We start from the raw sequence: 24,579 nt of genomic DNA on the forward strand, positions 1-24,579 counted from the left end.
ACTAGGCTAATGCAAGGCTAGCGCATTTCTACGACATCAGCTCGCCTGCATTAAAAACAGTCTGACCCGCTCCACAGTGCACCTGAGGCAAATCACTTATTATGCCAGACTAACGTCTGTGTCGATAGAGTAATTTTAACCATTTTGCATTTAAAATAACTTATATTTGAGCAGCATCTGCTTCGTGGTTGTATAAGCTACGCAGCGGCGGAGTGATCTGCTAGAAAATAGTCCTTCAAAATGCGATCATTCATGTGATGCAAGGTCAGTTATATTCCAAAAATGATTCTATCAACACAGACATTTATATTGTTAGTCTGGCATTATAATTGATTTGCCTCAGGTGCACTCTGGAGTGGGTCAGACTGTTTTTAATGCGGTGTAGATGATACCATAGAAATGCACTAGCCTAGCACTAGCCTAGCGCCACGTAACTCTTCAAATATAAGAACTGCATGAATTACAAAAAAAAATATCTCCAGAAATCAACAACACTCTGGATAACTAGGAAATGAGGCCCTATGTCAAAAATCCTGAAACATCCCTTTAAAAGGAGACAGTCTCTGGTTCATTCGCAGGAAGCCAAATGTAACCGAGAGACACACAAAGCCTGAAAACTATGCAAGAAAGTTTCATGTGAATCCCTGGAACTTTAATGATATTCTCTGGGACTTGTGCAGAGCCCGTTGTGAACATGTTATTGGAGACTAAAGCCACAGCAAAAGATCTGCCCGAACAAATTTAATGTTGTGTTTTTGTTGATCCAAGCGCAAAAACATTGGGCCCAGTTTAATTTTGATCTGATAAAACTGAGAGTAATGGAACAAAACCATGTGGATTCTGGCAGACACGCTCGGTCTCATGAAAGACGGCAGCCTTGAAGCCAACAACACCAAAACGCACTTGAAAAAGCACAAAGCGAAAGAGTTCCATATTAAAGAGCTATTGCGGCAAAGATGGTCGTTCTGTTCTGTCAAAATATGCCAAAAATCATCAAAAGCGCAAAATAATAATTGAAATGGCCACTTTCGATCTGTTCCAATATGATTCTGGAGGTAAATGGAAATTCGCAATCCACAGCGTCAACAAGAGAAGAAAGTAATAGTCGTTTCCTAGGAGTTAAAATAATCATATTGAAAAGTTTCAAAAGAGGCCGTTTCAAAACTAGACAAGGAAATACCACTAATTGGCTGAAAGTGAAGCATCAAAGGGAGGACTATCCACCACAAATCAATAAAACCACTCCAGATTAAACAAAACTGAAAACTTTTTTTGGCTTTCATTCTGACAATAAAAATATTTATTACCAAACCATTATTCAACACATTTTAGCCATGCAAGTACAGCTGCCAGACTGTAGGGAGTGAGTAACTTTTATTTTATAAGTTTTAAATATAAAGATTATTGCGATTAATTACGATTAATTTATTGCGTGAGGGTCATTGCGTGACGTTAGCATGCTACCGCTTAGCATTTAGCTTCAACAGCTCGGTTCTGACCTCTCCAAGAGAAAGCCCTGAACCACAAACATCTAGCCTTGGATACAACATGTGACAGAGGTCAGAGCTGAGCTGTTACTGTAGTATTTCCTCAGTGTTTACAGATGTGAGCCACACATGTTTATCGTGTTGTGTTTGAATCATCTGTCAATGGTTGAAGCTAAATGCTAACCGGTAGCATGCGAATGTCTTGAGCAGATTAAACACTGACTCTGTTGACACGACAAATACAAAAATCACAGAGAATTTTCATCCTGAGTAGAGATATTGGTACATGTTGTAGTAGTGCATTTTTCTGCTTTGGTATTCAAAATGGCCGCCAGAACTATGTGTCATTTCATTGGAAACATATAAGTTTGAAGCGACCACACTCTTCCACAGGCACTCGCAAAGACCAGACAGGTACGTATCAACTCGTCTAAGCTCAGGTAAGAACAAATCTCAGTATGGAAAAACGGTGGCCGGTTATAGGCCAGAGTAAAGCCTCAGCTGAAAACTGCAAAACTGACCTAAACTGATCTTTTGCATTAGTGTCATGCAACCGTCACTTTTTTGACTTATTTTTATCATCACACATCACTTTTTTGTTGCACTTTCATCACATATCATTGTTCTTTTTGTCACGTTTTTGTCACTGTATTGTTCCATTTTTGCTGCTACTTCATCACTTTTTTCTTGCTCTTTTGTTGCTTTTTTTTGACACTTTTTTTGGTTAACTTTTTCATGCGTTTGCATCACATTTTCTTATCGCTGTTTTGACGCTTTTTTCAAGAAGCTTCTAGATGCGGCTAAGACCAAACTTGAGAAAATGTGGCCGGTTCGGTGGGGGTTAAGAGGTTAAAAAGATCATTCTCCAAAATAAATGCTCTCTTTTAAGTGTTTGAAATGATGACACTGGTAATCCACTCCCACCACGAATAACGATATATGCCTACGGCAAATTAGCAGAAAGAATTAACCAAATACAATAGATAAGCAAAAATACAGGCCATATATAACGAGTCCTAGAGCTGAAAACACATCTAGGGAAAAAGATGAATTGTTCCAGTGTCCGACAGAAGGGAGCATCCAAAGTAGAAGATGAAAAAGCACCACTTCATGCATTAATGTCCTACCACTGGGATACTATGAAACATCACTTATGCATCACAGCCACCTGTTTAGCAACAACTCCCTGTATGTTGTCGCACTGATTGAGGTATCATACAAACACGTCTTTTATCAACCGCGACCAAACGCCGATTCATCTCTCCTGCGCCTCCGCTGCTCAGTCAAACCCGGACTTTCATCGCCGTGTGTCCACCGCGAGATAGAAAAGAGAAAGAGGGGTTGGGGGGGATTATTAAGGTGCCCGCACCCTGTAGCATGTCTCAAGCAGGGATCAGTAATGAGCGCAGTTTTTTTTTTTTTTGAAAAGCGGATAAATAATGGAGATGTGGAATGAGCTGAGAGTCTCCTCCTGTAATGTCGGGAAAGCATTTATTATTTAGAAACCTTCGAGAGCGAGAAAAAGTAACAGAGGGGCATTGAGTACGCGGGGAGATAGAAGAAGAATGGCTCCTGCTGAACTGGGAGAACGTATAGCCTTTATGATACAGACTGTTTATACGGTGGAGAAAGTTCGCAGAGGAGGCAAGAGAAATGTATAGTCTGATAGCCACAGGTGACAGGGAAAATACACGGTGAAACAGTATGGGTATGTATACTATATTAATGCTTTGTTTTTTCAATTTATGTGAGTCTGTGGAGTTTGTAGATCGAACTATCCATAAGTAAGTACTATCATTAATCACTTTAAACAGCAGCAGGACATAAATCTATACACCTGAACCCCTGCTTCTTTGGTTTGACGTTGCAAATGATTAACATTAGCCAAGGACGCTTTGAAATAACAAAAGAACTGTAAATACCTCCGAATTCCTCAAAGATTTAATATAGGTCGGGCGCGTGCGTTCTTTGCAGGTGTGTATTTTAAGCCGTGACACGTTCCTTCGCATAGGCCTTGTGGGATTGAAAAGCAGCGACTGGGGACAATGTTGAGGTGACACTATTTGTGATAAAGTGTCACGGCGCTGCCTCCTGGAACAGCGATTATAAAGGTGAGTGTTGGTGACATAACCAATATCTGCTACAAATACACACGGGGCACGACACTCATCTCTCACGGTGACACCCGGCCCCCAAAGCCCTCGCCGCAGTTCAGGAGAGGAGAGTGAATTAATAATTTGGTATGTTCGCCCCCGATGGGTCTTTTATGGTCTAAGGCGCATGTGTGTTACACGTGGGCTCGGTCTCACCTGCCCCGTGGTGTAGCTGTTGACGATTACAGCGAGAATGAACACAGCCATGGTCCGGTGCTCCGCCTGGAAAACACACAAGAATGTATAAGAAGCTCGTACGGACACACGAGATCACCAGGGAGGTGGTTTGACAGCAGCCAGATACTTAAGCGGGTACATACAACCTCTGATGTCATTTCAACATAACCAACGTTAGAACAGGAAAAATCTCTCGCACACTGTATAGTAGCAACACCAGTGTTCCTTTATTTAATGCAAGTGTTGCAAGTATGCAGTGTTTATACAGGTTAAACAGGTTTTTCCTGTTCTACGTTTGGCCTCTATGCATTCTCTTACGCACCTGTTTCAAACAAAGAGATGTGCGAAGTTAGGGCTGTGCAATTAATCGAAATTCGATTACGATTTCGATTACAACAGTGAACGATTACAAAATTAGCATAATCGCAAAAAATCGATTATAATTTTTTTTTTCAATTTTTTTTAATTATTTTTTTTTTCAATTTTTTTTTTCACATTTCTTTTTGTTTCTAATTTTTAATTTTTGGATTTTTGTCATTTTTTTGTTGGATTTTTGTCATTTTTTTGATGGATTTTTGTCATTTTTTTTGCTGGATTTTTGTCATTTTTTGCTGGATTTTTGTCTTTTTTTTTAATGGATTTTTGTCACTTTTTTGCTGGATTTTTGTCATTTTTTTGCTGGATTTTTGTCTTTTTTTTGCTGGATTTTTGTCACTTTTTTGATGGATTTTTGTCATTTTTTTTGATGGATTTTTGTCATTTTTTTGATGGATTTTTGTCACTTTTTTGCTGGATTTTTGTCTTTTTTTTTAATGGATTTTTGTCACTTTTTTGCTGGATTTTTGTCATTTTTTTGCTGGATTTTTGTCATTTTTTTGCTGGATTTTTGTCACTTTTTTGATGGATTTTTGTCATTTTTTTGATGGATTTTTGTCATTTTTTTGATGGATTTTTGTCACTTTTTTTTTTTAAAGGCAACAAATAATCGTTTGAATAATCGTGATTTCAATTATGACAAAAATAATCGTGATTATTATTTTTTCAATAATCGAGCAGCCCTATGCGAAGTAAACCTTTTTTAACAGAACCAACATTCAAAATAATTTAGTTTCCTCACAATACTACACATTAATGTTTGCAGATTGTGTTCATTACTCAACATCTTGTTACAAAAAGTTAAAATGCCACCATATGTGCGATTTAGAAAGCTAGATGTATAGACGGAGTTGTTTGGTCAAGTAACCCAAGTGTCAAGTAGTGTCTCTGTAGAGGTTGTGAATTGAAAAAAAAAAAAAAACAGTAAAACTTGGTCAGATTTTAGCACGGCGGTGAATCGTGGACTGCTCATTATACATTAAAAAGTCCAAGTGCACACAATAGTTTAAATAAAGAGTGCTAGGAGAGATTTCTGAAACGTTTAGTTCGCAGTAAATACACAATATCTTTGGCCAATTAGGAGATTTTTATAGAGTGTAGCAGTAGCTAAAAGCCATTGCCTCTACCTACCTGCTGCATGTAGTTAAGTACTTCAGAAAACCAGACAATATTGACTTTTGGCTGTAGGAAACAATATTATTAATCAATCATAATTAAGTATATAACTTTTACACCAGGCTAGGGATGTCCCTCTCCGATATTCAGTATCGGTACCCTATCCAGGTCTTTTGAAAATATCGGATTTATGAAAAGATTTGGGTCCGATCCTCTACAAGACGCCTCTGAATATGCGAATATCACTACAGCGAACACCCAACACTCACGGAGGACGCTCGGCAGCCGCTAACACATACAGGTGCTCGTCATGTGCATGTGCATTTACTTCTGTTATTCAACTTAAACTGTGAAACTAATACAAGATAGACTCATTAGATGCAAAGTGAGATATGCAGCCTTTATCTGTTATAATTTTTATTATTATGGCTCAGCTTGTAAAAACCCCAAATTAAAATCTCATAAAATTAGAATAATCATCAAAATTATAACAAAGGCTTCACATATGTTACTTTGCATGTAATGAGTCTATATCATACATTAGTGTAACACAAGTTGAACAACAGAAGTACATGCACTTTTTCATGATATTCTAATTATATGACAAGCACCTGTAATAATGGCAGCCAAAAGTTTCTTGTTGCCTTTGCAGTGTAAAGTAGGAGTCAGTGGGGATGAGAGCGCTCCAACAGGTAGCTACGCACTTTTGTTTATGCAGAATAATTAGCCATGCAGTCCTAATGCAATATAATATTGTTATAATTTATTATAATAGATACTAATAGACTGCTAATTGGTGAAACTAATGTGAAATGCAAAAGGTATGCTATTTATTTACAAAGGATCTAAACTATATTATTAATATATATTAGAGCATATATTATATAAAAATACAATGATACAAAAAGACTGTAACGGATCGGCCTGCATGCAGAGTCAAAACATCGGATCGGGAGCTCAAAAAGGCGGATCGGGACATCCCTACACGGGACAGGCAAATCGGTTACTCACTGGCATATAATTATCTGCCAGGACAGACAGGAAGTACTTGTGGCCATTGTCTTTCACCAGATCAGCTTGACACGACTGTAAAAGAAGAAAAAAGAGAAAGAGAGAGGGTTCAGTTTTTGGGTAAATGTTTTTTCAGGTTGCAGTGAACTCAAGCTGCTCTGACAGCTGCAGCACTTTCTTCAAAGACAGTTTCTTCAAGTTGTGAATGAATGCTGAGAGCACAATGAAGACTGGGGAGAGGAAAACCAAATACGGATAATTAAACCGAGCAGCACAAACTGTGTGGATGATTTACTGGGCGTTTTGAGACAGAAGGTTAAAGCGATATTTTCAGAGTATTATTCATGAACGTTTAGATGATTTTGGTTGAGTGTACACTTGATTTAAATTCTTATGCTAATAGAGTGATATATGTCATCATGTGTTATGTTGGGCACAAGGAAAGGCATGAAAATATTCAACTTAGTCATCCATGTTTTACAATTCTTTTTTAGAACCATGACTAACAAATCTGGCCAGTCTTGCCTTTTCTAACAAAGGTCCATTACCCATGGAACGCAAGGCTGAATTTTATTATAAAATGTTCACTTTGAGGGCAAAGTCTTGGCTGAAAACAAACCAATTTATAAGTGGCAACGAGTCTGTTTGTGCCTAATACGAATTCATGTTTTTTAGACTTTGTATGTGTGTTTTATAGAAATGTTGTGGGTAACACTTTACATTACAGGCCAGTAAGTCCATGGTACTTACAGTGGTAATTACTAGTAATGACAGTGGTACTTATTGTGGCACTAAAAGTGGTAATTACTAGTAATTGGGGTTAGGGTTAGGGAGTCACAGAGTTAAGAGCTACAGGGGTAACTCTTAGTAATGAAGGTTGTACTCCTATTTACTATGGTACTTACTGGTAATTCAAGGATACTACAGCAGCAATTCATACGTAGTAAATGAGGTACTTCTACAAACAGAGGTAATTTCTAGGATTGTGTGACAATAAAACACCATAAGCACCACTGAAAGTACCACAATAAGTACCTTGAAGTACCACTATTATTACTAGTACTTACCACTGTAAGTACCACCATAAGCATCTAGAATAACCACTGTAAGTACCAAGGACTTACTGGCCCGTAATGTAAAGTGTTACCATGTTGGGTGTATTTGGTAGTACTACATTTTACTTGTCAATTGTGAAGAAAGATCCAGCCGGGCTATAAGATGCTAATTTGTAACCATGTTGACTGCATCGCCCCTGATACATAAATAAATAAATAAATGAATACATTTCCCAATCCATATTTTTTAACACAAAACAGCACAAAAGCCTCAAAAGATCAGACTGAGAAAAGAGTGACAGGAATGTGAAAAGAAGGATTAATTAAAGCGTCTTTCGATCCCTCTTTATTTTAATTAGCACATTTTCCACAAAAGCTTAATGAAGACAAACATGTACAAGCACACAAGCCGAGTAATTAATATTTTTGGTAATGTGCGGAAACATGAGTCAGACTCTCAGTAAAAGGAGCCCAGAGAAATTTAGAGAAGTGACGTCAACAACTATGAATTAGATATTCTAATTGTGGCATGACTAATGTAATATGTGTTTAATCTCAGTTGGAACCAAAACAACACATGAGCACTTAATCAGAATAATGGATTTTTCAGAACAATCTAAAAATAATGCATAATAATACTGAAAGATTGAACAAAACAACGTCGATGGACAACTATGTATAGACCCTTTCGCTGCTTACATCATCAGTGACATCCGCTGGAGGCAGGAAGTGATTAAGTAAGTTTGAAATAAAACTAGATTTTCTCACAGCAGATTGTTCAGTAGAAGTGAAAAAACGGCAGTTGTAGCTAGTGCTAGCTAACGGTTAGAATTAGCATGCAGCATCAGGTTAGCATTCTCCGTTATTTATATATTTATGGGCTGTTGAACCACTTTGCTCCTCCCCATGTCTTTGTATCTTTATTTAGTAGAAAACTATGTTCATAATTCAGCGTTCCATCTATGGAAATATACAGACGGCATCTCTGGAGTCGCCCATATATGGTCATGTTTGAAAACAGTTATGGGGGAAAACAAACTTTCTCTAATTATTCACACTTTAAAGAGGGGGTATTATGCTTTTTTCAATCACATAGCACCAGTCTATAGCACACTACAATGATGACCAAACCTTCTGTCGGTCTGTAAATGCAGTAAATTAGAATAACTGCCTTGTATAAAATTGCTCTCTCAAAATGGCTGTAGTGAATGTCTTGAAATAGGCCTCTGTCTCTTTAAGAACCTCTGACCCTTTCTGACACGCCCCCTCCACACGCTGTCTGTGGCATCAGTGGGGAAGGGGTTCTGCTGAGGAGCAGTGGTTGGTTACTCGGCTGGTGACGAACGTTCGGAGGCGTCTCCAGGAGGTGGGGGCGTTCCTAGGAGGACTCAGGCAAACCTATCCCTAAAATGGCTGCCATCAGAGTTTTTACAGATTACTCAAAAATACGTGAATGTGCCAAGGTAACACTTCAGGCATGTTTTTAATGAGGGAATGACATAATAACATGATGTAAAGCTTGAAAAAGTCCATTTTGCACAATACCCCCCCTTGAACAAATGCTGAATTATGAATATAGTTTTCGACTAAATAAAAATACAAAGACATGGAGAGGAGCAAAGTGGTTCAACAGCCCAAAAATACATAAATAATGGAGAATGCTAACATGATGCTACATGCTAGCATCGGGCTAATGCTAGCACTAGCTACGACTGCAGTTTCTTCGCTTCTACTGAACAATCTGCTGTGAACATCCATATGGACCCGATTTAGACTTTACTTTATTTGTATGTGATAAATAAGTTTATATTTCACCAGAATATGGCTAAAAAGTGTGGAAAACGGTTTCCCATAAGATTCTATTTCCCCCCTCGGCGAAGCCACGCCCCCTATGACGTGATGCCGTCTGTATCTATAGAGTTCGGGAATGTCCACAGTTACCATGGAGATCCGCCATCTTTGCAGCTGTTAGCATACATTTCCATAGACTAACATTAGCCAAAAACAGTATAAAAAGTGGAGAAAAAAACAGTGGAACGACTTTGTTAGCTGCTGAGATACTGCTGGTAAATCCATCTAACACACTGTGGTCTCCAAGTGTTTTAATCCAGTATTTTAACTTTTAAAATCTCCATTAGTTTACAATGGCTGCTAATCCCATAATTCTTAGCGATATGACGTCATATTACCGAACTCTAGGAATCTAGCTTCCCGCCTCCAGCTAAGCCCGAAAAGTTTGCAAACAATTAAAGGATCTATAGGCAACTCCAAAAACACTGTCTATTACTTTCCTCCTAAGTTAGTGCCATGCTTTTGAACTACTACTTGGAACAATGGAGTATATATAATTGTGTGACCTCAATCTGCAACACTATAAGCGCACAGTATGGTAGGTCAAACAGCATTCACATCATTAGTGTAACATACAGAATGTAAAAAAGCGCAAAGGATGACGTCAATGCAGAATCCTACGTGAGTGCTTTACATAACTTACACTGTCCACGGCCAGGATTTTAGCCCAGATGAAAACCAGCAGCGGCCTGAGCTCCCGCGCCGAGCTCTGGAGCAGTTTGAGCACGTAAGGGAAGATCCCCACGGACAGAGCCTGCAACGCACACATCAGAGCGGGGTAACCAGGGGGTCGTCACCGGGGGCAACGGTCATAAATACTGCATTAACACTAAATGGACTGTACAGTGTATCATGAATTAGAATATAAGAGGAATGATTTGCATATTATCACAATCAGAAAAAGCATTACGAGTCACAGTCTGAAAGGATAGGACTGCACAATTTTGGGACATAATCTGTGGATTTTCAAGCAACAAAAGAGATTGTGATTTGCAAAGCAGTTTATTCCGTCTGAAGTGCACTTTTCTAACAAGACCAGGAACATTAACATTTGATAAAAGAATAAAATGAGCTGCGAAACTAATAGGCTACAAGATGACAACATGATTCCACAATGTGTTTGTTAGTTTTAGCAAGATCGTTTTTAGTTTGTTCTACAACCACTTTTCACATGTTCTACTTGTGAAAAGTTGACTTCACCGAACTTGATACAAAAGATTAATAAAGATAGAAATAGTGTGATGTTTGTGGCCATACACACTTTAGAACATAAACCAGTCAAAGTTCCCTTCTCAGATCAAACTTGTAGAAATCTCAACCAACACTAAAGCTAAATAAGTCATTGTACATAGTGTGTTTAGCGGTCGACTGATATGGGAGTTTCTAAGACCCATGCTGATTTTTCTTTTTTTGGTTGATGCCGATATTTCCAAATGTCTGGTCTATAATCCTGTAAAAACATAAATACTTGGTCCCTTCAGCAGGGGATGAGTTTATTTGGTTACTTTAGGTTATTCAGTCATAGTTTCTTTCACAGCTTTGATTAGCTGCCGTTAGCATTAGCATTAGCGTTAGCATACTGTTGCTAAAATTCACAAATCACAAGTGCAGAGGATGCAGCATGTCCATATTGACTGAGGTTTAGTGAAACTTACTTACTTGTGGGAGGTTTTAAAGCCCTGACAAAGGAAAGTCTCTATCACTCTTGGTCCCAGAGATATCGGCTTATCTGCGCTAGATTGGCCAATAGCCGATATTGCAAAATCCCCAAATATTAGCCCTAGTGACGGATCTATGGTAACGCTTTATATTAAGGTGTACTCGTTAAGTATATAAGCAATAATAATATGCTTGTGAAGTAATAACACACTGCTTATTATACTTTTATCTGTTAACATACTAATAGGCCATTAATAATACGCTTATTTGTAGCCTTTTCTAACCCTAACCCTAACCCTATCCCTAACCCTGACCTTAACCTTAACCTTTACCCTTACCCTTACCCTTACCCTAAAATTATTTACTAATGCTTATTAATACTTTATGAGCACACCTTAATCTAAAGCGATACTGGGTCTATTATCTAAATTATAATAAAGTGTTCTCACTCACTCAATCCACTGCATTAAACAGAAGTACAACCACAGAATGAAGGTACAAATGGTGTGGCATTTTTTTAACATCTCCATGGCTATGACTGAAATAACATGTTTGAAATAGCGCACACAATGACAGTAATTGGCGAAGCGGTCTCTAGAAAATGTAATGTTATTTAATAGGTAGTGCTTTGTGAAGCCAACTCCGAATTGAAAAAAGCAAGGTTGTGCCATGTAGGGACACGAATGTTGATAACCATAACTTCAGCACCTGTGTTCACTGCCTGTTCATTTTCGTGGGCGACATATGCCAATTTGACAATTTCACAGCGGTTAATTGAAGCATATGTGCAATGACTTTCCAAACTTTATGGTTATTTCTGAAATCAGTTTAGATCGTAGACAAAGCGCAAGGCATTTCACAGTGTATTTTCTGGAACAGAGCTCCACAAACGTGTCGTGGGCACGTGTAACTGGGCTGTGACTGCATGTTGTATTTTCGGACACAAACCATCTGGAGGCAGAGAGCAGATGTGAAGCTAATGACCATCGGACTGACAGCTCACAGTCCTGAGTGTAAGAAGATATTCCCACTCATATTCACACTATGTAAAGGTAAGTAGAAAAAGACTATACCAATAAATACTTCATACCAATTTCTTCAGTTTGGAGGATTTGTGAAGTTCCTGTTTTGCTCTGAACATTTATCTGTAATATCAATGGAGCGCAACAGTCCGAGCCACAGGCACTAAAAAGAAGATTCCCACTAAGATGAGAATTTCTCTCCTCTCGGAGCTGGAGCGCTCATGGGAAAAGCCAAATAATCTTTTGGGTAAACATAAAAAAAACCAGGCCAGAGATCTTAGAGAAAAAAAACTCACCAGGCTGACAGCCCATGGCCCCAAGTCCAAGAACCGCCCGAGCAGATCCAGAGCCCGGAGTCTGTGCACCTGACTCAACAGCACCTGAGAGAGAAGGGAGAGGTCATGAGGGTGTGGCAGTAGGACACTTCATAGCAGGAAAGGAAGGACAGTGTGAGAAAGGCTGAAATAACTCGACACATATACAAGCTCAGACAATGTGAACTTAATAATAATAATAACATTGAAAACCTCTGAGATGGACAGTGTGGACCTAGTCTACTAAAAATACATTCTCATTCGTTGAACCAAACCATGTTTTGCTTGAACCTAGGGCTGCACAATCAATATATCGCAGAAAACATTGTATCGCGATACTAGGTCCGTATCGCAAGACGTCACAATATATCGCAACATCACTGCCTGAGATCGACACATGTTTTTGCAAACTCAGCCAAAAATAAACAATGCATTGAACTGATAAATGTGTAAAAGTTCAGTTTTAGTAAAGGGGCTAGATGCAAGTTGGCCATTTTATACTCACTGCTGCCACCTCAGGTCATACGTGTAACTGCAGCTTTTATATTAAGCTCGTGCATGACGGCACTTCGGACCCGAATTAAAACCTTTTTGCGTGACTGTGCAGGATTTTAGAGGCAGTTGTGATGAATAGGTTTGAGCCATAGACTGTATATATAATGGACAGCTTCTGCTCCCCGTTTACCATAATGACCACATTCGAGGGGGAAATCATGGCGGATTTACAGACTCCCCATCCCCAGCTCTGACGAAGCATGTTCCTAAAAAAAAAGGACATAAGGGCGGGATCTTCACTGTAGACTTGGCCCTTGCGTGACATGTAGCTCGTGCAGCTCCAATGCTAACAGTCCAACCCTCATTAAGTACGAGATTTCTAAAATTCTTCTTACGAAAACCAGCCTGGTCCCATTAATTGTAACTAACCCAGCGTTATCACAGGAGGAATATCTAGCTCTAGACAGTTCCAAAAAAATTGGAACCAGGCTTTTTTAACGTGTCTAAAGTCCAATGCTTTTCAATGGGGGACTAGCGGCGATATGGAGGTACTACAGCAATGGCGGCCCCTAGTGTTGTGGCCAAAAAGCAGAGCAGCAAGTGGCCATTGGTCTGAGCTCATTCTACACATTAGGACATTGCTGGAACATGTAGGGGAGGAAAATACCTAATTTTAACATTTTTAAACTCCGTATGGTCCCCATTTACTAACTTAGTTCAATTATGGTCTTGTTTTCGTCCTGATGTAATGTTTTTTAAGTCTTGTTTTGACACAATTAGCTAAAAATAATAATTTGTGTTTAATTAGAATGGAACGTATCGTCTTGAAACGATTTAGTGAAATATCGCAATATAACATTGTTATCGCAAGTTACTTCATTATCGCTCAGCCCTACTTGAGACTGTGTCAATGAGGTTGCTCTATCCTTCCTATATCCTCTATAACGAAAAACTAACAAAGTCATTTTTGTAGTGTAATATGATATGAAGTGTAAATCTTATATTTGGGATCTCCTATATTACATTTAGGAGATATGGTAAAAGGTCTGAACTTATATAGCGCTTTCTACCTTCATTAGGCCCTAAGCACTTTACAGTAAGGAACCAGTCACTCAATCACACGCTCATTCTTACAACAATGTACGCAGACACTGAGGGCAAAGTGGGTGAAGTGTCTTGGAAAGTGGGCACCTACAGGGGCTGGGATTCGAACCCTGACCTTCCGATCATGAGACGACCCGCTCTACCAACTGTGCCACCGTCGCCCCTTAAACCATGACAAGCAATCTGAACTCAATCAATACCATCCTGAGTTTCTATGTTAAACTACAGGGCTTTTGGAGTGTTATTACCTCACATGAACACAGCCTTTACAATAGAAACCACTCACGTATGGTATGTTAGTCACCGCACATTTGCATAAAAAATGCTGAGGCAATTATGACTGTTCGCTGGCATTCGTGTCAAGATGACGGGTGGGGACCAGTGGGCTTCTGTGTAAAGCTGGCATCGTCATATGTGCTTTAGGCTGCAGTCGTGTTGCTTCCTTCATCCTGCAGTCTTACGTCATTTGCACTTGCGTTTGCGCTCCCACGCTTTGCATCTGAGACGCAGGTAGCCCTGGGCAGGTCTTCCCTTCGGCGACATCCTGCTAAAATGTCACGCTCTCAGGGCCAAGTCACGGCAAAAAAAACAAATGACGTGTTTCAATAGACCTGGGCTTTCCCATATGCTCGCACCCCCCCCTCCCTCGCACACCAACTCGTATTGAGGCGCCTCACACTGGCTTTGTCCTACAGTCTGTTCAAAGCTGCGTAAAAACCACACTTGCACATTTATAGGACTTAAATCATACTGAAAATAGCATCCTGTGGCGGATCCAAGCATCGCCAGGACTGTGATACTAGTCACACATAGCACCTTCCGCCGGGGCAGTGCGATAAGCCAATACTGAGTCTCAAAGCGAGGCCAAAAAGACACACCCTCTCACCCACGCACAGGCACAAGGGTTTGCCAGGTCTGAAGGGACAGCCACCTGTTTCCTCCTACAGTAAATCCCATGTCGCTTCCTCCTGTAAAAGCCCTTTATGATCCTAGAATTCCATAGCTGCCTCCATTTACAAAATCCTATGCAATTGAATGTAGGATATTCCCGCAAGGACTGGATGAAACACTTTCCTTTCAAAGCAACACGCACGTGATAAATTGCCATCTTCTTCTCAAGCTGCTTTTGAACCTCATTAGCACATTAAACATAAGCATTTTTTCGAGGATCTCTATCACTCCCGGGAATCCTAATTATATACCGAGCCTAGTTTAAAATAAACGCAGTGGGGGCTGCGAGAAATGCCTATAATTGTTTCTTCTGCACGTTGGCATAACATCTCTATTCCCCTGTTTTTTTTTAGAGACATGAGTAAGCTGCTCTCTTCTCTGGAGCATATGTCCTCGGATACACAGCGCTGTCTTATTCAGCGGCTCCGCTCATCTCACACACGCACAGTCACGCTTCAGCATACCGTCGCAATTTAGAGACGACGTAATCCCTGTGCAAAATCTGCTAATCCCTCTCGGATGAAATAGCTGTTGTCAAAACTACAAAAGCTCCGCCGTGTCTAACGTCGCTCGCTCATTTTGATTTTATGAAAGAGCCTTGTGTATGGATTAGTCCCGGTCGCGTGTACCTTGTCGGGTGGACAGGCAGATTTTGTTTTTGGCTGGAAATCCGATTTCTTGGCCTTATGCAACAGTAGTGAGCGCTTTGTGAATATTTTATTTATCTATAACCTTATGTTAATCCCTTTGGGGTCAATAGAGGCGTGGTGTGTGGTTTGGCCTCCCAGGGTTTACCTCACTCAGAAGGGCCTGGAGAGTGTGAGGGGGGGGTCAGTGAAAAGTTTAATTTAAAATTCCTTATAAACTAGTGAATTTGGGCATCTATTATAGAAAACGCTATCTCAATGGCCGCCGCCTGGGCGCCGCCATGTTTATTTCCCATACCGACTTTGAAGCTAAGCAGGAAAGTGCCTGGTTAGAACTGGGATGGGAGACCGTTCCTCCGATGCTAAGCAGGGAAAGGCCTGGTTAGGACTGGGATGGGAGACCGTTTGGGAACACCAGGAAGCCTGGCGACAGTACTGAGTGTGTGCGTGGTTGGTGTTATTACATCCGCGGCCGGCCCCCACGTGACGGTCCCACCGCTCGCGGGCATTGGCCACGGGTCCATATGGACCGCGGTGCTGCTGTCCGAGGACAACCCGCCGTCACAAAAACGCGAGTGCACGAGATCTGACTGCCGTGCGTGTGCGCGCGTACAAACAGGGCGATGTGTGTGTGCGTGTGTGTGTGTATGTATGTGTGCGCGTGCGCATCCAAACAGGGCCATGTGTGCGTGTGTGTGTGTGTGCGTGTGCGTATGTGTGTGCGTGCGTGCCCAAAACCTCCTCAAACACGAGCCTCTAATCACACGCGCTGCTCCGACTGATTTTTCCTCCGTGTGCGTAAAAGCGAAAATGACACTACAACTTAACGAGCGCATGGCCTGCACTGCGTAGTTTTTTTTTCTTTTTATCTTTTTTTTTACTTTGCTGCTGTACCATTTGTTTTCTATTTTGCTTTCACGTATTGAGCCCAGAGGTACATTTTATTCTAAAGCAGCTTGGAAAGCATTGCCAATTTTATTGTAAGGTTATAAATACTGTCTAACAACGATAATTAGGCTATTTCATTTCTAAACCTACTCATTATTTTTTGGATTGTAAACTACCGTGATGCACCAAACCACGGGTCCTGCACTTTGAACCAAAGCGTTAGAGCTGAACCCCTAATATTTATCCATAATTATTCCACTGTCTCTTGAATTCTATTCCCTGAGTTTAGCGAAAATATTGTCGTTGTAGTTTATAAGACAGGAGCACGGGTGCATCAAACACTCCAATTGCAGTTTGTTTGACTTTTTTTTTTGCATTCATTCTTTTACTCATTTGTAGTGGCCATAGTTTTTGGCATGGGTTGGGAACCACTGGTCTACAGCTGCACTGTGTGACGGGTTGGACATTTCTTTGTAATCACTCATAATCTCAGAATATCAAATGTGGAGACTAGCGAGGCCCGGCCGAAGGCCGGGTCTCAGCTAGTCTATTATAGAAAACGCTATCTCAATGGCCGCCGCCTGGGCGCCGCCATGTTTATTTCCCATACCGACTTTGAAGCTAAGCAGGGACGGGCCTGGTTAGGACTGGGATGGGAGACCGTTTGGGAACACCAGAAAGCCGCGGTGCTGCGGTGCTGCTGTCCGAGGACAACCCACCGTCACAAATACGCGAGTGCACGAGATCTGACTGCCGTGCGTGTGCGCGCCTTCAACCTGGGCGCTGTGTGTGTGCGCGCGCGTTTGTGTGTGTGCGCGTGTGAGCGGCCGTGCGTGTATGTGTGCGCGCGTGCATCCAAACAGGCCGCTGTGTGCCATCGTCACTCACCCTAAACTGCAGCTGTAGACGCTCCGCACAGGTACAGGTACATCCTCCAAAACACATCTGCGTGTCTTTGTTTAAGTCTCTCCTGCCCAAAACCTGCTCCAACACGAGCCTCTAATCAAACGCGCTGCTCCGACTGATTTATCCTCCGTGTGAGTGAAAGCGAAAATGAAACTACTACTTAACGAGCGCATGGCCTGCACTGCGTAGTTTTGTTCTTTTTTTTTACTTTGCTGCTGTAGCATTTGTTTTCTATTTTGCTTTCACGTATTGAGCCCAGAGGTACATTTGATTCTAAAGCAGCTTTGAACGCATTGCCAATTTCATTGTAAGGTTATAAATACTGTCTAACAACGATCATTAGGCTATTTCAGTTCTAAACCTACTCATTATTTTTTTTATTGTACATTACCGTGATGCACCAAACCTCGGGTCCTGCACCGTGACCCAAACCGTTAGAGCTGAACCCCTAATATTTATCCATAATTATTCCACTATCTCTTGAATTCTATTCCCTGAGTTTAGCATATAACATAGCATATTGTCGTTGTAGTTAATAAGAAAGGAGCACGGGTGCATCAAACTCTCCAATTGCTGTTTGTTTGAAATTATTTTTTGCCTTCATTATTTTAAACATTTGTCGTGGCCATAGTTTTTGGAATGGGTTGGGAACCACTGTTCTACAGCTGAACTGTGTGACGGGTTGGACATTTCTTTGTAATCACTCATAATCTCAGAATATCAAATGTGGAGACTAGCGAGGCCCGGCCGAAGGCCGGGTCTCAGCTAGTAATACCATAAATCAGCATAAAATAATATATGCGAGTTTACCGAAATGCTGTGATTTAAGAGTAAGCCTCCTTTGGGATTCCCTAATGAGAACGTCTAGGCTTATCCCTGCTACCAACAAAAGAGGAGCCGTTTAAACCTAATCAGACTGCATTATGTTGTTGGAGCTTATATGGCAAAAAATGTATCACGATTAACACAAAACTCTTCCATTGTCCATTGTCGAAGAATTGGCTGTAAAATGTATCGATTATAAAGTCCCATGATGATTATTGACCAAAGTAGGGATTGTCATTTCGATTTCTGTCAAGAAATCAGACAAAAGATGAAAAGTAAAGAGTTCTCTAAGGCCTGAGAAGTTTACCACTGCCCACCCAACTAGGATGCACCAAAACAAGCGCCCCTGCTGCTTTTCCTGCTCATTCTTGTAATCTCTCACTCACCTGTGCACTCCCATAAATAAATACTGTGGACAATCATGGACAATCTTGCCTTAAAGGGACTATACAGAGTTTAAAAATGTTAAAATTCAGTATTTTCCTCCCCCTACATGTTCCAGCCATGTCCTAATGTGTAGAATGAGCCCAGACCTGTTCACCACAACTGCCTCTAAAATCCTGCACTGTCACTCAAAAGGTGTTAATTTGGGTCCGAATTGCCGTCATGCACAAGCTTAATATAGAAGCTGCAGTTACACTTATGACCTGAGGTGGCAGTAGGGAGTATAAACTGGCAAACTTGCATCTAGCCCCTTTAATATTAGAATTAGATTTTAATATTATTTGTTTATTACAATGCTTTATTTTGAATGGTTTATTGCTTAGTCTCTTAGTTTCACTAAATATTGTACGTTAAAACAGCTGGTTATTTAATTTAATATGAATTATATTACTTGGTTAAAAATATATGGAAAAAAAGGTTATAACATAACATAAAACATATATTTTGGTTCGGAATACTTTGTTAAATGCTATAATATTTAAATGATAATCATAATTTAACTCATGTTTTCAGTATATGTTTAAAATACATGTTGGGTTTAGATACTAAACAATCTTTCGTCAATTTAATGCAAATTTGATTTAAAAACAATTCATTAGAAATATATGAAAAAAGAAAACTAACAATTTAAAAACTGGTTTAAAAAGTAATGAGATGTTAGTTCACGGGGTCCATTTATGTTATTACACTGAAGTTTTCCCTCGCATCGACTACTGTAGCACAGTGGTTAGTGTGTGCTAAGGGGAGGATGGCGCCAGCAGTGTGCATGGCGAAGCGTCTCCCAGTAGCCCTAGGCCTGTTTTTTCTCATCCTGCAGTTTATTCTGAATGAAAATGTCTCAGCTCTGATTGTGTACGATCGACAGTCGCTTCTGAACTTTCGCAATCATTATGAATCGCTCTCGAAATTAACAATTGGTGAGGATCCGTCTTCTATTCCTCCCTTCCTCGCGGATGTGCCGGCTTACCTGCGGCGCGCACCAGTCCCTCCCCGAAGAAGGAGACGCCGGGGTAGACGTGGTGGTGTTGTCGTGAGAGTGCGGGCTAATCTGCGGTCCCTCCGTGGACAGCATTCGGGATCTAATCGCGTTCCTTCGAGCCCCACATGTACTACAGCAGCGCGGTGGATTCTCCCCATCGGCCCTGGTACTGCTTCGCTGGCCCAGCTGAGCGCGCCTGTTGAAGTCTACTTCCCTCACGCACCTCGAAATGCTGGGCGCGGTGTGGTCTTTGGGAATCTTCGTTCACTACCCTGGGCACAATCGCCACAGATGTCCCAGGATACTACACTACATTTGGCGCTGATAAATGCACGATCGGTGGGAAATAAGACTTTTGTGCTGAATGACCTTTTCACGGCCAAATATCTGGATTTTATGCTGCTGACTGAGACATGGATTCCACTCGGTGAGTCTTTAGCCTTTTCAGAGCTTGTTCCTCCAGCTTGCTCTTTCTACAGCACTCCGCGGAAATCAGGCAAGGGTGGAGGACTAGCGACTGTTTTTAAAACAAACTTTAAGTGCCGTATGGTTCCGACAAAAACTTATGAGAGCTTTGAATTACAGCTTCTTGAAATCATACTGGATCCGCCCGTGCTCTGTGCGCTTGTATATCGTCCTCCCAAATTCAACAAGGACTTTATTCGTGATTTCTCGGAGTTTGTGGCTGAAATAACTGTGAAATGCGGCAACTTTCTAGTTGTTGGTGATTTTAATATACACGTGTGCTGTCCCTCGAAACCTTTGGTCCATGACTTCTTAAACATTCTGGATTCGTTTGGCCTTTCACAGCTGGTGAATATCCCTACCCATGAAAAGGGTCATATATTGGACCTTGTACTGTATTGTGGCTTGAACGTGAATCTTAAAGAGATCTGTGATGCAGGCATATCGGATCATTTCCCTGTGCTTTTTACTCTCTCGTTGTCCTGCTCCACAAACAAACCGCTTCTCCCAGCGCGTAAAATACGTGCTTTAAACGCATCCACACCGCCAATGTTTTCCACTGCTTTTGATGCGGCCAATATAAACGACAAAATCCTCTCGGCCGAAAATATGGATATTACTGGACTGGTTATCATGTTTGACACTTTGTGCACAGACATTCTTGATTCTGTTGCTCCACTTAGGCCCACAAACAGGCGCGGGAAACCTGCGGAGCGTTGGCTGAATGACACCACTCGTGCGCTTAGACGTGACTGTCGTAAAGCTGAGAGACAATATAAGAAAGACAATCTTCATGTCTCCCTTGGCATTCTGAGAGACTGCCTTTCTAAATATCAGAGTGCTGTGAAGACTGCGAAAGCTCAGTATCTGTCGAACATTGTGTCTAACAACAGTCACAAACCCCAGGTTCTTTTTAAAGTTTTGAATGGGATTATTAATCCTTTGGAACCCACTGGTGTTGTCCCATGTGCGACTTTGTGTGAAGATTTCTGTAAGTTTTTCACTGACAAAATTTTAAACCTTCGGTCAACTTTGTCTTCTCCAGCCACAGATCCTAGTGTTACACCTCTGTGCTCTGCAGTCCTTTGTGATTTTGATTGTGTTCTTCTGTCCGATCTGTCTAAAATTGTTGACAGTTTAAAATCCTCAGTTTGTCCCCTAGATTGTATTCCAGCTGGACTTCTAAAAGCTACTTTGATTCTGTTGGGACTTGTATTGCACATTTGATAAATGTCTCTCTGATGTCAGGCTGTGTGCCCGTTGCCTTTAAACAAGCTGTAGTACAACCACTTTTGAAAAATCGCAACTTAGATCCTTCTGTTTTATCTAATTACAGGCCTATCTCAAAGCTGCCATTTTTATCTAAAATCTTAGAAAAAGTGGTGTATGCTCAATTACAGTTGCACCTTCAATTGTTTGATATTGGTGAAAAATTCCAATCTGGTTTCAAATCGTTGCACAGCACTGAAACGGCTCTTTTAAAAGTTTTTAACGACCTTCTTTTAATAACAGACTCCGGCAGCTCAGCTGTTCTTGTGCTGTTAGATTTAACTGCAGCCTTCGACACTGTCGACCACAAGATTTTGATTTCCCGTCTTGAGTCTTGTGTGGGATTGCGAGGTACAGTGCTCAACTGGTTTAAATCATATTTGACAGATCGGTCTTTCATTGTAAATATTGATTCTTTTAGTTCTAAAAGGGCCCCCTTGTCTTGCGGTGTGCCTCAAGGCTCAATTCTAGGACCCATTCTTTTTGCATTGTATTTGCTGCCTTTGGGTTCCATATTTAAAAAATATGGCATTCAATTTCATTGCTTTGCAGATGACATACAAATGTATCTTCCCCTCAAGGTGAACTCACCAAACATTTTGCATCAATGTCTTCAAGAAGTGAAGGACTGGATGTCCCTTAATTTTCTAAATTTGAACGAGGACAAAACAGAGATTATTGTTTTTGGAGACCTTAATCTCTGCAAAAATGCTCTTGGCCCACTTGAGTCTCGTTCTCAGACCTGTGGCAAAGCTCTTGGTGTTTTTATTGATAGCTCTTTTAAGCTGGAAAAGCAGCTGAGCGCAGTGGTTAGAGCTGGCTTTTTTCATCTTAGGCTTCTTGGGAAGGTGAAGCGCTACTTGCCCCCTAACCAATTCGAAACGGTAGTCCTTGCCCTTGTAACCAGTCGTTTGGACTACTGTAATTCACTTTATTTTGGCCTGAGCCAATCCTCGATCCAGCGCCTCCAGATGGTACAAAATGCAGCTGCACGACTGCTCTCAGGAGCATCACGATATGATCACATCACTCCTGTGCTTGCATCTCTTCATTGGCTCCCTGTTGGATTTAGAATAAATTTTAAAATCCTCTTGTTTGTTTTTAAATGTCTAAATGGTTTAGCTCCACCTTATTTGTCAGAGTTGATATCTTTGCATAGTCCTGTCCGAGCTCTGAGGTCCGCTGATCAATATCTTTTAGACCATCCCAGGTCTAAGCGGAAGAGCAGAGGGGACCGAGCCTTCGCTGTAGCCGGCCCTAAATTGTGGAATTCTCTCCCTTTACACATTAGAACTGTAACATCTTTGGAGAGCTTCAAGCGCTTGCTGAAGACTCACTTTTTTGCACTGGCCTTCGGCACGAGCTGAGCTGAGCATTTTTCTCATGTTGATTTTATTATTCTATTTGTATTAAATGTTGATGTTTTATTTTATGTATCTGTACAGCACTTTGGGGCAGTGGCTGCTGTTTGTAAATGTGCTCTATAAATAAATTTGACCTTGACCTTGACCTTGACCTTAAAATGTCCAGCTATGTCATTTTCTTCTAATATTGTTTAATATAGAGGCTGTACGTTCCACTTCGATGACAATGAATGGAATTTACCACAGATTTTAGTATCAGGCAGCAACATAATAAAAAACTAATAATTTTAAGAGGTCTAAAAGGTTTATGAATGAACGGTAAAAGCTTCAGGTTGCAAGAGCAAGGGCAACGGGCTGAAAATTCTGCCAAATCATAAAGGGATACTCAGAAAGATAAAAAGAAAAAAAGTTGATCCCTCAGCTAAAAGATTAGAACTAAATATTGTATGCCCTTCCCCTCCATCACCGTGAATTGCCTCGGAAGCTGCATGCATAATGTTGTGTAACGTTAAAGTCAGCATTAGTCTCAGAGTGCCTCGTGTCCACCTCGGTACAAGCACACGTGGGTCTCTCACACATTTTCAATCACTCTGCCTTTTCCCGGGTTTTTATCGGCGGCCGACAGAAGTGCTGCTGTTGTTCGGAAACGGGCTGAGTCAGCGGGAAATTACCATTCAGCACGGACCACTACCACTCTGTGATCAAACACTACAGTGCACTGGACAGGCCCAAAGGAGGAGGAGGAGGAGGAGGAAGGTGGGGACTCAACATGTGATTGTAAATAACGTTTGTATGCTGTATTACTGTCGTTTGACGGAACCAACTTGTTCATTGGGGTTTTATAGCTGTAGAGCCTGTGTGAAGGCAAGGAAGGCGAGGAATATGAAAGCAACGGTCACAATGTGTTTGTGTACGGCGCTGTATCAAGCAGTAAAAATATATTTGTTTACAATCATCCATCAAAAGTTTATGTGACCGGTTTCTAAGTTCTTTCTAATTAATACACTCGACAAAAATGTCAACGCAACACTTTTGTTTTTGTTTTTGTTCTCATTTTTCATGGGGTGAACTAAAAAAAACTTGTATTTTGTCAAGATGCTGGTTAAACCGCATGAATATTGCACAGGTGAGCTTTAGGCTGTCTACAATAAAAGGTCACTTTGAATGTTCAGTTTTGCATAGAGCTGATCGGGTTGTTGATATGGACAAGAAAGAGCATTTTCGAATGTGCAGAGATACCGTGACGATATCTTGAGGCCCAACACCTCATGTTGCAGCATAGTGATGCACAGACCCATGTTGGAAGGATCTGTGCACAATTCCTGGAAGCTGAAAACATCCCAGTTCTAACACAGGAGTCAAACTCACCGGACATGTCACCCACTGAGTATGTTTGGGATCGGCGTGTTCAAATGTTGTCATCTTACCGTATTTTACCTTTTATTATTTATCTGATTTATCTAGTATTCTTATGCATGCCCCCTATAGCCTAATAGTTTAAAGTTTTATAGCTTATTTTTATCTAGATTATGTTAGAGGATAACATTAAATCGCTATTTATCATACTGGGTCAAGCTGTGCAGTCATACTATCTCTGTCATAGCCTTGACTTTGGTGCTCAGGTGCCGCTCTCAAATCCAAGTTTGTGACCCTGTTCTCAAACCATGGCAATAAAAACGTTAGAGAATAAACAATGGTGTCCGAGAGGATAGATGAAAAATGGGCAGGAGTCTGGATGTCTTATGCAGAAGAAGTTGCCATCGGTGCGGGACCCGGAGACATGAACTTGAAACATTGCGCTGGTCTTACCATTGAAGTCTGTCTATGTTCCCACAGAAGAGGGACAAATACCCTCTGTCGATCGTCATACTGATATGCAAGCAAAACATTCAGTGGCTGAGGCAAGGCGTCCGATCACCACAATCAAGGCGACGACAGAGATAGTACGACTGTACAGCTTGACCCAGTATGATAAATAACGATTTGAGCTTATTCTTTAACATCCAGCACCGTCACACAGCC

At 41.0% G+C, this 24,579-nt stretch overlaps 1 protein-coding gene across 5 annotated transcripts in view; it reads right to left on the reverse strand.

Moving 5' to 3' along the window:
• rptor (regulatory associated protein of MTOR, complex 1) overlaps positions 1-24,579 on the reverse strand; it is a 298,884-nt gene that overhangs the window by 114,971 nt on the left and 159,334 nt on the right. For all 5 annotated transcript variants that reach the window (XM_079553276.1, XM_079553279.1, XM_079553277.1 and 2 more), the window contains exons 13-16: positions 12,203-12,286; positions 9,869-9,979; positions 6,320-6,394; positions 3,797-3,862 (exon numbers count right to left, since the gene is read on the reverse strand). In XM_079553276.1, coding sequence (XP_079409402.1) covers positions 3,797-3,862; positions 6,320-6,394; positions 9,869-9,979; positions 12,203-12,286 — 336 coding nt within the window. The remainder of the gene's footprint in view (positions 1-3,796; positions 3,863-6,319; positions 6,395-9,868; positions 9,980-12,202; positions 12,287-24,579) is intronic.

This window comes from Gobius niger (genome assembly GCF_951799975.1).
Source record: "Gobius niger genome assembly, chromosome: 3".
Taxonomy (NCBI): domain Eukaryota; kingdom Metazoa; phylum Chordata; class Actinopteri; order Gobiiformes; family Gobiidae; genus Gobius; species Gobius niger.